The 15,257-nt window shown below is 41.9% G+C and overlaps 1 protein-coding gene across 2 annotated transcripts in view; it reads left to right on the top strand.

The window, feature by feature from the left end:
- Positions 1–15,257, top strand: part of grin2ba (glutamate receptor, ionotropic, N-methyl D-aspartate 2B, genome duplicate a) — a 140,753-nt gene that overhangs the window by 66,214 nt on the left and 59,282 nt on the right. For both annotated transcript variants that reach the window (XM_086288498.1, XM_086288500.1), the window contains exons 5-6: positions 8,612–8,755; positions 11,212–11,482. In XM_086288498.1, coding sequence (XP_086144624.1) covers positions 8,612–8,755; positions 11,212–11,482 — 415 coding nt within the window. The remainder of the gene's footprint in view (positions 1–8,611; positions 8,756–11,211; positions 11,483–15,257) is intronic.

The following is a 15,257-nucleotide window of genomic DNA, read 5'->3' as shown; positions in this document are numbered from 1 at the left end:
CGGTTGTACAATACAGGGGGAAGAGGAAAGGTTAGAAGGATAAAAGAGGAGACCAAAAGAGGGAGAGTGGGGAAAGCTGAGGGCAAGCCAAAGCTGGAGATCGAAATCGGTAGATATGCCTGGAATGGTGGAGATAGCAGCAGAAGAATGCAATGAATGGATTAATAACATCCCTCATATGGATCTCACTGACCTGTGCCTTCCTCTACCTACTCCTCCTCTCTGCGTCTCTTCCCTTTGCTAAAGCTAGCATCACCTTTCCCCTCTTCCCTTTTGCTTGAACAAGGGACAAAACAAATATGTCTGACTAAAGAAGCATGCTCACCCCTCTGACTCTCTAAACCACTTTACAGCCACTTTGGGACACTCTGTGGTGAACCTCAGAGTCTCCTCTGTCCCCGCTTCCACTCATGAATCTGTGACTTACTCCCACTTTTTTATGATGGTTGTGTAGTTGCAAATGAGAGAAACGAAAACAAAGAATCATTGATCTTTTCCCCATACCGCTTCTTTAACTTTCACCATGGTGGCTTTGGGTAAATCGTTTGAGTATCTATAGGCACAATGCTTCAGTCATCGTGATCTGATATGATGGACAGATTAGCTTGAGGTGATTTAATTTTGTATTTGCACTGGATGTTTCCTACTTGTTTCATTTACTGTCGCTTCATTTTTGTTTTGTTTGTACTTTTAATGGTACTTGTATCCATTTTGAGCAAGTCGCATTGCTTTGGACCTTAAATTCAAATTAAATAGTTAATAGTCTTTTACATGTAACTTGTATTGCCTGTGTGAGGTCTCTATTTTGGCTGTGCAACATACTACAAACCTCAAGTAATTAACAGTATCAGACAGTACGAGCAAGAAAAAATTGCCAGAGCAGCCTGTTCTTTCATTCACACAGGACATATTTTCCAAATCAAAACAACATAAATAGCTTTTAGGGCGAGGAGTAGCCAAGTGTTTGGTACATTTTATCCTGTCCTTGTTATCTGTTGTGTTTTTTGTTAACTTAGCCTTTCCCACAAAAAATTATCAGCTAATGAAACTCTGCTCTGTTCTTACACTTGCTAACTTCTTTAACAAGTAAGCTAGCTATCGATTGCTAGCTAAATTGCTAGCATGTCCCAAAGCTGTGTGTTGCTATTTTAAAGGAGTCTTTAATCTGAGTTAAATATCTACAACTTGTTAAGGTTCTACACATGAAACCTCAACGCAAGAGAGCTTCTCATTTAAAGTAAGGCCTCAGTCACACAGGTGTAAAGATGAATCAGCAACTGCAGATCTGATCCGATGGGCCGTTTGACTAATGTCAATGACTAATGACTAATATGATATGTCTGTGATCTCGTGCAAAAATCAGTCTTGCCAAAATTATACCTCCATCTTCTCATTTATCCACTCAGCCTCTCCCAGCGGCTCATTCACAGAGACACAGATATAAAAACCAGAGTACACCAATTTAATTTGTAGGCTCACCTTTCCCTCTAGCCACCCTGTTCAGTCTTCTTAGCTTAACTCTATGAGACACACAGACAGACACGCACAAAGAAAGACCTATTACCGTTCTACAAGGACCAGGGGACAAACAAGAGCAGCAGCAGGAAGGGCATCAGACTGCAGAGGCCCCTCTGTGGGTCGTCTGCTAAACTTAGAGCAGAAATGGGCCAGAGAGAAACAATCTGTGCATTTGTGTGTCTGTGCCTTAGTTTGTGGCGAGTCTGAGTGTTAAGTGCTATTACCTTTCACTCAGACGCTGTCTGATTGTGTTAAGACGTGGACCAAAACACCCGTTTGTTAAATTTGTTCTTTTCATCCTTTAAATACCTGGAAGGGGACGTAGCTGTCACGTTGCAACCCAATTATGTTAAAGAAAAATCTGTCAAAAATTATAAGTGCGACCTGGGCTCTTTTTTTTCCTTTTTTTAATTAACTTGAAAAGTACTTAGAATAAGGTCAGTGTTAATTAGATGATGGTCTGACAAATGTGTGAGCTAATTAAGCTTGTATGTGTTTGATTAAAGATAAGTAGACTTCCATGATAAGAAAAGGGATGATGAAGCATGAGAAGAGTGAAGTACGGGAGGGGAAACGAGACACCGCGAGTGAGGCGAGGTTTAATTGAGGTAGAGATAATAATTGTGGGTGAAGTGAGAGAGGGCGAGAGAGAGTGCACGAGGGACGGGGAGGTGGAGGAGGGGGGGGAGAGGGGAGGATTCGTCATCAATACGTAGTGCATGTGGTGATGGTGGCTTATGCTCACAGGCCTTATCGGAAACGAACACTTGTGTGTTTGTGTGTGCGTTGCCTCGCCCTGCTTCTAGCTCCACTGCGTGCCTGTGTGTGTGTGGAGGCCTGTGGCTGTGGCGAGTTTATATCTCCTGCCCACTGTCTTTTAAATTCACTATATTCAAGCGAAGGCCAGCTGTTCCCTCTTTCCTCCCGCCTCACCTCCCACTCCAGCTCTCTGTTTTTCATCCCTCCATCCTCTTTTTCTCTGTCTCAGTCGCTCGCTCACTCTCTCTCTGGCTGGCTTCTCGTTCCATCAGGCAGTGCAGCAGCAGTCAATAGCACAACCCCCCAACCCCCTCGCTCAAGTTCAAAAGATCCTTTATAGGCAGGATAGAAATATGCATTGCCAAAAACCTCCCAGCAACAGACACCATCATCTCACTCTCCCTGGCTTTCTCTACCTCAGTCTTTGTCTCTCTCTCTTTCACACACACTCCTCTTTTTTTCCCGAATGCTACTTCCTCACTAAAAACAGATGCCTCAATGACACATAATGCTCATAAAGTTATATAAAAATAGCAGTTCTTATGAGTTAATTGGGATCTAAGCCTTGCCCCACATTCTCACATGCTGTTAAGGGGTTTTCTTGCTTTTTTATGCTTGTGAATTTAGGATAAATATTCATTCTTAATATGAAGTCTGTTTCATTGTGAGCCGTGGAATAGACACGGCATAGTTAAAGATATGTAAAGTAAATACGAACCTACAGGCACAAATTACAGTGCTGCACAGTAGTCTTAAGCCACCCTTTATTTCTGAAGGTCTGCTTTTTTACTCATTTTCAGTCCAGCATTTACACCTGACCATTTTTAGGGAAATGTTTGTTTATTTGTTAAGCTACCAATGAATCATTCAAGCATAAAAAAAGACCTTACCCGAGTGATAAAGGAGTGTTGTGTCTACACATAACAGCAAGCTTAGCAAATAACCTATTTTAAATGTTATCTTTAGGTGAATTGTTACTTGCAGCCTGTCACTACGACACATTCTTTACTTGAATCTGTGAAAAATGCCAAAGATAACACAGACAGGCATAAACTAGTATTTTTGCACCAACAAGCTGATTCTCAAAGAGCTATTAGCTGAAAACCTGGCATATCTCGACATGGTGTACAGTGTGTCCTTAAACATTTTTAACCTGGACAAAAGGACAAAAGAAGAAGTGGTGGGACTAAAAAGTATCTCCAGCAGATAAACAGTATCTGCATCTGTCATGTCCTTAAGAAACAGGAAAAACAGACCAGCAAAGACTTGACACAGGACCTGCGAGATGCATCTGACCCTTCAGTCGATCCATCTACTGTTGACTGAAGCCTCATTAGAAAGAAGTCTCAATGGAAGGGAGGCTGTCAAGAAGCCATTATTAAGGAAGGGAAACAGGGAAAAGCCTGTGTCATGCTAGATTACACAAGAACTGGGCTGAAAATCAGTGGGAACAACTTTATGGAGTGATGAATCCAGATTTGATATTTTTGGTTCAAATCATCATCAATTTGTTCAGAAGAGGTCAAGACTGAGCTAAAAAATTGACTCCCCTTCATTTTTAGCACACTGCCTTGTCGGAAAAATATACCTGGATAGAAAAACACACATGGATTGGCCCAGACATCAACATTATTGAAGCAGTGGGGGACCATCCTGACAGAGAACAGAATAAAAGGCAGTAACATCCAAAGAAGAGCTTTAAATGTCCTTCAGAAAGCCTGGAGAAGACATTTTTTGGAATGGAAAGGCTTACCTTTGTCCTTAGACTCGGGCTCGAGAAATTTAAGAAGCTCTGGGAAAAATGGGTTGTGTACTCCCCTTTGCACTGAATAAATGAATATTACCATGATGTAAGTAGATGCTATTACTGGAACTGTGAATGTCTCCCATGCTGACCTTAAGTTTTGTATTCCCATACTGTAAAATGATAAATAAAAAGTTATAAAAAAAAAAAAAAGAAAGCCTGGAGAACTATTCCTGAAGACTACTTAAAGACATAACAAGAAGCTGCCTAAGAGAGATCAGACTACTGAAGAATAAAGTTCATCATACAAAATATTAACTCTCGATCTTGTTAAAGTTAAACAAAGTTAAACTATGTCTTTTTTATTGCTGATATTTCAATACTAACTTGGCTAGTATTGAAATATCTGCTTGGCTAAGCTAAGCTAAGCTAGCTACTATGGCTAGCTTAGCTTATCTTAGCCAAAAGGAAGGAAGGTTTGTTTTCTTTGCCAGGAAATACTAACTGCTTCCAGGATGGTATGCTGTGATGTGATAATTATGAGGATACAGTTACCCAGAAAGCTTGCAGTTACAAAACAAGTTAAGCTTTCCTTTTTAAATGGTGAATCATGCATTTACAGGGCCGTGCCGGGATAACATAGCAAAGCAAGAAGATTTATTTCCAATATATTCCAAGCCTGCTTGAAATGATAAACAAATAGTTCGTTAATTACAATTGAATTACACAAAAACATCTTCAGAGCCACATTACATCAGCACAAACTAAACCAAAAATAAATAAAATGTTCACAGTAGATCAGGTGACGAATGGACTGGCACACCTTACCTTGGAACTATATTAGTTCACTCCATTAGTCCAAATTGCTTCCCACTAAAACCTCAGCTGACACGTATCCTCCGACAGCCATGATTTATTTTTACGCAAATGGCGCTATGTTGGTTTTCAGTTGCAGTAAAACATAAAGGAGCGTGAGCATTACATCTGTAGCTGCACGTAAACATGTAGCTACAGAAAGCAAAATGCAGCTAATGTAAGCCAAAAATGCCTGCTCTTGACCCCTGTGTTCCCATTTAGTATGTGCTTTATGTGATCACGCTGTGATGCACTTTCCTGTTTAACGGTGCGCCTCATGTTGTTTTACTATGTCATTATTTGTGTGGAGTGTGCGTGAGTGCCTGTGTGTGTCTAAAGCAGCACCCTGGTATTATTCTATGATTGCGGTGTTGATTTGTCTTTTTGTGTTGGAATCCTCACTTGGAGGATGGGTTTCGATTGCCGCTGCTGCTGCTGTGTATGTGTGTATGCTAACAAGAGATTTTGTGCCTGCCTAAATGTGTTTATATGTGTGTTTAAAGCGAATTATGTGTGTGTATTTTTGTATGTGTGTGTGCATATTCCAGAGCAAGATTGGAAGTGGGTCTATTTCTTTTGCAGTCACTGATGTGCCCCTGTGTGTGTAATTGAAATACCTGAGTTATTGACTCTCCCTCCTCTCCAAGTCAAATAACTGCTCCAGGAGTGTGTGAGTGCACTCATTTGGAGGCTCTGGGGCAGAGCAGGCAACTCTGGCAGACCAAGACCTATCAACCACAGAATACACACACACGTGCATACCTAGTACAGAGCCTTTATGAGGCTAAATCTACTCAACTGCAGACACGCAGGCACACTGAGGCAACGTTAGAGGCAGAAAATCACACACATATGTATTAATAGAGGTGCTCACACGCACAGTCGTATGCCCAGAATACATTAGATTAACTTCAGTGGATCATATAGGAATGGAGATTTGCAGATGACATGCGGCAGCCAGTGCATTGCCTTTAGTTTCCTTATTAGTCTGCCCAGTTGATGGATGAGGTAGGGGGGAGTCTAAACCTAAGCTTATGCCAGCCTTTGGATACAAATTAGAGTTTTTTCATGGGACTTGCTTTTTGTCCTCATTAGATTAGAGTTTTTTCATGGGACTTGCTTTTTGTCCTCATTAGAGGGATGCCTCCCATAATGTGACAGCATCCCTACAACCTGAGTAATACCTGACTTCTCTCCCATCGACACACACACAAACATATGCTCGCGTACATACATCTCTATTTTGCACAAACACACACGTTTCACACAGAGGAAGGCACACGTGTCTCTCCTCTCTCTTCCTCTTTCTGACAGCAGAAGTCCTGTCTCTGTGGTTGAACAACTCAGGCTTAGCCTCCTCTGTAAATGGGTGGCTGACTGCCTGACACACACACATACACACACATTCACATACGCGCTCACACACCTCCGTTTGCCTGCTCCTTCACTGACTGCTGGCTTCCTGCCCCTCACTCGCTCCATGCAGGATCACAGCCGTCTGCCAGCCTGCCCTGTTCTTCTCCATTCATCCCATTGTCACCACATTGTCCTCTGCCTCTGTCCCTCTGGAGGCTTCAAATCTCAGCTACATCCCCACTGCTTTTTTTAAAAACATTTTTTGTACATCTCTATCTTTTTTTCCCTAGCTTGCTTAATTCCTTTTCCCTCCCTTTGGTTTCTCTCTGCTCTTTTCTCTTATCAGCTCTCTCTTCTGTGGTTTTATCTGCTCTTTCTCTGCCTCTCCTTGTATCTCTCCATCTCTCTCTCTCCCCTGTCTCCACCGGCCATTCATCCCAGCGTATTGTGTTGTATAGTGTATTGTTGCCTTAGTACAGTAGCCAGCACTGACGTCAGCTGTGGATCCACAGAGAGGACAGCGAGCGGCTGTGAGGTGTTTTCAAAGCCTTGCTGGCCGGCTTCTTGTGCCTGGCTGACTGACTTGCTGGCCCTCGAATGCCCCTGTAGGAATTTTAATGCTCGCTAATCGATCACCTCATGCCAGCAGAGGTGATAATGTGGCCAGTCCCTAATTATTGTTGCTGTAAATGAAGAGTGGTGTTTGCAGCACTTCATTTTAGTCACGCTACCAGCGTCTTTTCTTTTTTTTTTTTTTCTTTCTCCAGTATCTCCAAACCCCACCTCCCGATTTTGCATTCGCCTTGCTCTTCTTTGAGCGTGTACTTTTCTCAAAGGCTAATGAAAATTCTGCAGACCTCTGGCACTCTGAATGAGTGTGCTGGACAGCACATTAATACTGCTCTTTAAGAAAAGAGAGATAGAAGGAGAAGGCCAGAGGAAATGGTGGTGGGGAGGCAGGGCGGCAGGGGTGCTCTATAGAGGATAAAGTGTGTGGGGGGGGGGGGGGGGGGGGGGGAGTGCACAAGTCTGGAAATTCAATTATAACCGTGCCCTGGCAGTAATTCCAGTGGTATTAATGGGACGGCAGAGCGAGAGACGAGATGGATAGAGATGAGAGATGAAGAATGAGAGAAGAAGGGGCGGAGAAGAGACAGAAAGTTGAGCAACAAATGGATTCGAGTTAGCAGCGAAACACGGCACGACGTCAGAGCTCGCATCATTTTTTCATGATCTCGAGACACAGCTCCTGCATATTTCAAGCAGCACGGGGATAATGACATGTTTTCACTCTCATGGATGCAACGCGTTACCCTCATTACTTGCGAGAGTTCTCATCTTACATGCTCGCCGTACACCTCGACATGCTGCCTCAATCGCGCAGCCCTGATCTCGGTAATGCAGCAACAAGGTAACAGATCAACCCACGTGAATCCCCTGGGAGGGCCAGGTTAGCGTTTGATGATGAATGAAGTGCATAAAGAGTCCTAAGACACCGGCACCAGTTCTGCCTGTTTGCCTGGTCTTACTGTCAGCTTCAAATTGCTCACATGCAATTAAAAAAAAAAAAAAAACAGCCTCATTCTCATTCATATCATTTGCCACATTAGAAGCATGAATGCTGTGACCATAAACACACTACTGTACATTGTGTACACGCAAGTTGGACACTCGCAGAATGACTCACAGACACAAACACACATGCAAAATAACCTGCTCATGTTGCAGAACTGCAGAGTCCTGTCTAGACGAGTATTTCTCACCTCCTCCTCTTCTTCTGTCCACCTCGGTATTCTGTTTCAACACTCACGGCAAGACGCAGGCTCGGATATCAGTATGTAAGCAGTGTTTATTGGAGTGTCTGTAATGCTGTTTGGTTTGGTGTACATTTAATGTCTGTAGACTGAGTTTCTCCCAGCAGACAGACTCAGTCAGGGGTTACTGTGTGCCATTTCTTGTTTGTTATTTAAATCTAGTACTGTGCGGGCTAAAAAATGGCCTTGTTGGCTTTAATAAAACAAAAATGATGAACACGACGTGTGAGATTAAGGACAGCTTGAAGCCCTCAGAATTTGCTCCAGCCACCCCCGTGTACAAACTCATTAACAGAGTCATAAAGGCAACTAATGAAAATCATGACCGGTATCATTACAAGACCACTGGTGTCCTCTCGCCTTTTCCCTCTGCGAGCGAGAGAATAAAGGCAACTAAATTAATGTTCACACCAATAATGTTACAAAAACACCGCCGTCCTTTAAGTAGCAGCTATTCTCCTCTGCGTGTGCGCAGCCACCTAAATTAAAGTTCAGACCAGTGTTGTTGCATAACCGTTTACACTCCACATCTTTGTCCTTCTGTGTGTTTTTCTGTCACTTTCAGGATGACAACTCCATGTTCTTTCAGTTCGGCCCCTCCATCGAGCAGCAGGCGTCAGTCATTTTGAACATCATGGAGGAATACGACTGGTACATCTTCTCCATTGTCACAACGTACTACCCGGGTTATCAGGACTTTGTCACCAAGGTAACCGTGCAGCTGATACAACGCATACAATCAATCAGGATGAAAGAGATGCAGAACTTATGATGTGGATGTGTTCCCAAAAGCCTAGGCATTTTTAAAAATCTAATATCTAAGTTAGATATTAGTCAGAATATTCACTTATACTCCCAAATCTTTGCAATCAGGGATAATAACAATTAAATAATAAAAATAATAATTCAAAAAAAGTCCAAAAATAAATGTAGTTACAAGTAAGATTAAAACATAAATGTACTAACAAACAGACAAAATATATATAATATAATTTTGAATTTGATTTAGACGCTTGATTTTAACACATAAAGCACTACAGTTTTACTCACTAAAACCACAAGTGTGTTAGCCCTGCGACAGACTGGCGACCTGTTCAGGGTGTACCCCGCCTCTCGCCCTATAACAGCTGGGATAGGCTCCAGCACCCCCGCGACCCTGAAAAGGATAAGTGGAAGCTCCAAAAGGCACGGACACGACAAACGCACTTCAGTGTTCAGTGACTCCAATTAGCCTAGCAGTCAGCTATCAGCTACAGAGGCCTGACTTTAAGCCTTAAAAGTTGTTTAAAAAAAAATCACCCTCTGTATAGTTGTCATGAGTAGAAAGATAAATTAAAAGCATTTTGTGTACCAGACTGTAAACACGTGTATTTCAGCTGCAAAGTTTTAACTAGGGATGGCACGATACCACTTCTTTATGTCCGATACCGATATCATAAATTTGGATATCTGCCGATACCGATATGAATCCAATATAGTGTTTTTTAATCAACAAAACTGTTTTTTAAATATCTTGCTGCATTTTGTATAAGTTCATACTCAAGTTTAAAACAACAACTACACTAAAGCTATTCTGTTATACCTGTATGCAAAAAAAATGTTTCATAGTTCAGCAATACTGATCAATCTAATAAACTTAAACCTACACCATCCTCCCTATTCTGGTATTTTAAAGAGTACTTAGCATAAATATTAAGCAACCTAACTAATAGGGTTCCAACTCCCAGCAACAACAAAAATAAATAAATAAAAAATAGGGAACCACCCCTCACACTCCACCTCATGATGCTTAATCGACGTAATCAACCTTAATTTGATGCAGTGTGAAAAAAATGCACAGAAATCAATTATTTTTCAAGAAATATTAAATAGATTCAACATCTTTCTTCAACAAAATTGCAGACTGCACAGATGGTACCTTCCCAAAGGAAAAAGTACTATAGCTTACTAGGGTATATATATTAGACTTAATAGTCACTATATACAGTAATTGACTTCTATTCATTTTGCATCAAATTAAAACTTTGGGTGTCAGATAATTATTTATTAAAAGCTAGACATTTTAAATGAGAATAAGAAAGAAAAGTATGTCTTTGTGCCCCCTTTTCCCTGTTAATGCCCTATCGGCCCCCCTGGCTAAACTTTGCTAGATCCGCCCCTGCACAGTTACCAGCGTCAGCTACGTAGAAAAAGATCCTGGTGTAGAAAGTAATATTAAATCCATTCTAACAATAGCTGATCAAGCTTAAACGTGCTGCTGTTGTTCAGCCGCTGGTTTCCTCTTTCTGGTGCAAAGTGGGCCAAAAGCAAACTAGAGACACGGACTCGCGACAGAAAAGCCGATCAGCTGATCGTTAAGCAGTTTCATGATTGAAGTAGCAGCAAGAAGAGGCAGTCGCTCCATATATCGTTTGTTAAGCTTAACGCAGGAATGCTTTACAAACATTCAGAGATGGACTTACACACTTGCTTTACTTCTCTCGGGGATAACTTTGTCGGAGATGAAATGCCGGGTTGCTAGCGAAGCTCCAAATGCTATCCAGAGCACCGACAGGTCCCGCATGCCACAGCCGCTCTATCACGTGATGCATACTGCTCAGACGTGCTAACGTTCTGAGGTGAGTTATGGCGTGTTGCAAGTTTTGTGAGGTGCTTTCGTGATATTTAATGGATCGGATTACATTTTTTATTTTTCTCCGATATCCGATCCAGTAATTTAGGTCAGTATCGGACCGATACCGATACGTAATATCGGATCGGTCCATCTCTAGTTTTAACATGGGAGTCTTTGGAGACTGACTTTCTTTTGAAAGCGCTTGAATAACTGCATGACTGTATTTTTCAGTCCCAGGGGTTTTCAGGTGCTTTGTAACACAAACTGTATGATGCTGATTAGAGATGTGTTTTATAAACATTTAGTAATTTGTATAAACCCAAATGCCTGATCTGTGAAGTGCTAAGTAAAAGAAATTCCAATTCAATCTAGTGATGTATCCACTTTGTTTTTAATAAACTGCTTCATCTTGGAACAATAAACTAAAATGCAAGTCAAACACACATTGAAACACACTGTTGACAAAAATAATAGGGTTTGAATTTTTTTTTGTCTTGTTAAAGACTAAAGCAAAGTACATTGTGGTAATCAGCCCCTTCTACCTACTGCAGATTCGTAGTACCATCGAGAACAGCTTTGTGGGCTGGGAATTAGAGGAAGTTCTACTACTTGACATGTCTGTGGACGACGGCGATTCGAAGATTCAGAACCAGCTGAAGAAACTCCAGAGCCCTGTTATTCTTCTCTATTGCACAAAAGAAGAGGCCAACACTATCTTTGAGGTGGCCCACTCTGTTGGAATCACGGGCTATGGCTACACATGGATCGTGCCCTCGCTGGTTGCTGGAGATACTGATGTAGTGCCGGCCGAGTTCCCCACAGGTAGGAAATCTGAAACTGAACCAGAGTTCGGACTTAAAATTGGATCACAATGAAATCATAATAAATGATCTTTTATTGCTTTCAACTTAAATCCTACACATGTGGAGTTTAACATTTACATAACATTCAGTGATTAGGTGAGAATTTGGAGTGTTACAAATACATCCATTTTCAGTACAGAAGATTGTAAATGAACCACGGCAGACCCGATAAGATTTTTATGCTTTTCAGCATACTTTGTTATTACTATTGCTGTTCACAATCACACGGCTGCAGCTTTGCAGCTTGCAGTCATACACCTACCAACAACAACAACAAGGCGTGATTGCGGATGCTGCTCAGGTGTGTCCGCCTCCCCTGCAGCGGCCCTGCAAACCACGCCCGCCACAAAGATGTTGCCCTAAAATGCTTGTTTTAAATCATAATTGTACGTACCAAAGTTACCAAAACATGTAAATGGCCCAGCTTTTATTGCTAGTTGTGTCAGCTTTAGCATCAAAGCTGCAACAGACACCTCCGATAATCAAAGATCGGCCTCTGCATGGCTGCTGTGGAAATTTTTGCAGAACTGCGTAGTGGATGCACACTGGATCTGTTGTTTTCTCAGTTCACGCTGCAGCATGTCAGTAGGGTTCAAGTCTTGACTTTGACTTCACCATAAGTTTAGTTTATTGCTTTTAAGCCGTTCACAGGGGGGGTAATTCTTGTGTTCAGGATCACTGCACCACTGCATACCCCAGAGTGACAGACTGATGACCTGCCATTGTCCCCACTGTCACTGTCAGAGACTTTCTTTAAGGGAGCAGAATTCATGTTTTCTGCAATAATCACAAGTCGGCCTGTAGCAACATAGCATCTCCACTTTATACAGCTTCCCTCAGCTTTGACCGTTGGTAGAATGATTTGTTTGTCTTTGTTTGGTTTATGCAAACTGTGATGAGACTCTTGGCCTCGAACAAATCCATAGAGTATTCTTCCAAAAGGTTTTGTTGATGCAAAATTAATAAAAGCCTTAATGTACTGTTGGGATAGCACTGATTTTCACTTTACCAATTCTTGTTGCCATTTTAGCCCAGAGCCTTCAGGTTAGCAGAGTAATAAACTGACCTTTGTTGAGTTTAGACGTGACTTTCTTTGGATGTTTTTGTTGGGTTGTTTGAGACTTTCCAGAAGTTGTCACTGTATTAGAGGAATTCTGGAAGGTCAAGCACCTCTTTGAAAGTTCAATCTTGTTTCAAAATCTTCTTTTATAGATAAATCCTTTGTGGACGTGCCTTAGAAATAGTCTCATAAACCTTTCCAGAAAGATACTTCAATCACATTTTTTTCCTTGTCTCATGTCTTTTGGCACACTGTGCTAATGTTGAGACTTGAATCGGGACTGGCAATGTATATTGTGCAGACTATATATGAAAGTTAAAGATGGCCACTCAAATGAGGCAAAGAGTTTCCCCGCCCATTGACGTCCTTACAAGTTGACAGCCTGAGGACTCGCCCCCTGCTGGCACTTAGAAAGAACACAAGTTTTAATTTCTTCATTTGCTTCATTTTTCATAAGAAGAAGAAGCTGCAGCCGAGCTGTGGTATATGTCACGGCTGCCGAGGCGAGCCGTGTGGAATTGGAAGAAGGACCCAAGATGCAGGCAGTGGATGAGATACCGGTGGTTTTATTTACAGAGGTGTAGTGGCAAACAAACAGTGGGGCATAACAAATAACTAAAGACACCTAAACTGGGAGGACTAAAAATAACAGACCTGGGAGCATACGACAACGGGATGAGAAGCAGAGAGACGCAGACAGGGAACAGGACACCGTGGAAGACAGGGTAACAGACTGACACGGAGTTACACAGAACTTAAACAATCATCATCTAGAAAATGATAACAAACTAAAAGCGCTGGGTCACCGACCCAGGACCATGACAGTATATACTGCACCACATTACAGAAAAGCGTTTTGTTTCATTTCCAAAACAGTGATAATGATATAGTAAACTTCTTTTAGATCGGTCCTAAAAGCGACTCTCTGTATTTGAAAATCATAATGATCCGAGTAGAAACAAAACCAAAGACGGACAAAGACGGACGGCAGAACCACTGAAAAGCTATTCCTTACATTTTCTTTCCAGTTCACTGTTGGATTGTTTTGTAAGACAAACTGACCTTTTCTAACAAGAAATGAGGAAGCCTCTTTTCTCCACAGCACCACCGGAGGTAACCTTTTCAGGTCAAATGTGAAACCAAAGTGATGTCTAAGTTGGGGCACATTAAAACACTCAACCTGCTCACGCAATTTGTCAGGCAAACCTGTCAGGCTGACTCATCGAAAACGACACTCAGCGCTTGGGGGTGGACAGACACTTTTTAGAAAGGCCATCTCTCAGTGGGAATCAAACCTTTAACTGTTAGTGATGTCCCCACCGTGCTAACTAATGGAACTTTCCTCAACTTTTGGCTCTCTGTGGGAGAGAAAACTGTAGAGGAGGTAGTATATCTAAGCTAGACGTATGAGCGCTGTAATTTGTTGGTGTTTGGCTGGTTGATTTACAACGGAGGGGCGAAATTACACTGCCGCCTGTTCTCAGCAGTTTCTGGGAAATGGTTTTCCAGGCGGAACCTGAGACCGTTGTCCCGTTCAGGCACCGTAACTCAAACCTTTTACCTCTGTTCCCCTATTGGCACCCACAGATGATTTACTCTTGAGTGGGAGCTAGGAGTGTGTTTGCAGGCCGGTCTGTATGTGTGTGTGTGTGTGCTTTTGTTTTTGTTTCAGTGTGTGATGTCTATGTGCATTTGTCTGTGAAAGTTACGATTGGTTCAGGGTTTAATTTGCATGAGAAAATAATGAGCGAATGTAATCAAATGGGTTGTGTGTTTGCGCACTGCCGTGTACTTCATATGGTGAAGGACGACCGGTGTTTACTCGTTGGACAGGGTGAACCGAATTCTGTGCGCGTTTGTGTCACTCTGTCTGTTACAAATTAGGGTTCCACTCTATAAAGTTTGATATATCACCGTATCAGTTATGTAAATCACACAACAACGTCCCTCTTGATTTATGTTGCCGCTGAGATAATCGCGTCTCGCTCATGTACCGCCTGGATGATTGCAAAGTAGAGCTGCGTCGATGGACACACACAAAACTCTTTCAGTTAACACTCAATTATCATGACATGACTCACATGGGACAAAATGACACATTTCAGGCTAAATGTCGTCCTCCTGTTTCGTGCGTGATGAACAGGATACAGAATGTGCCAAAATAACCGCACAGAATTCTCAAAGTAAGACGACTTTTTATGATGTTGCTTGTGTCAAAAACATGATTATTTAGATCATACCTTTACTTAAAATGTCATTAATACAGTGTTTTAAGACAGCGTGCAAAGAAACCATGAGTATCCAGATGGCCAAGCTTTGATTCACAGCTCTTCTCCTGTAGGATCTGTGCTTGTTCGTGCTGCTCCTGCCAGAAATATGAAAGTGATGGTTGGCTGACGAGTTTCCTTTAAACAGCTTCAGCAGTGACAGTCTGTAAAACCTGTACTGAGAACAGCCTCACCTTTCTAATCACTAAAATGCTAAAGCTTTCCAAATGCCTCTGCTTTGTGGTTTTGTCTTGAAGTGCAAAAACGTAGAAGAATAGCATCAAAATCCTAGCAGCCTAAGAAAGTTAGCAACTGTTAACTCTATATTGCCCTGACAGATATTTATCAGCTTGATGACATATTGGCCTATAACAAACACGAGTCTACATATGACAACATATGAGTTG

The sequence above is a fragment of the Aulonocara sp. 'chitande type north' Nkhata Bay genome, linkage group LG4 (genome assembly GCF_057382095.1).
Source record: "Aulonocara sp. 'chitande type north' Nkhata Bay isolate Kocher_YH1m ecotype deep benthic linkage group LG4, A_spYH_male_GT1.1, whole genome shotgun sequence".
NCBI classification, from domain to species: Eukaryota; Metazoa; Chordata; class Actinopteri; order Cichliformes; family Cichlidae; genus Aulonocara; species Aulonocara sp. 'chitande type north' Nkhata Bay.
The sequence above is the reverse complement of the archived record's forward strand: the minus strand, read 5'-3'. Positions and strand labels throughout refer to the sequence as shown.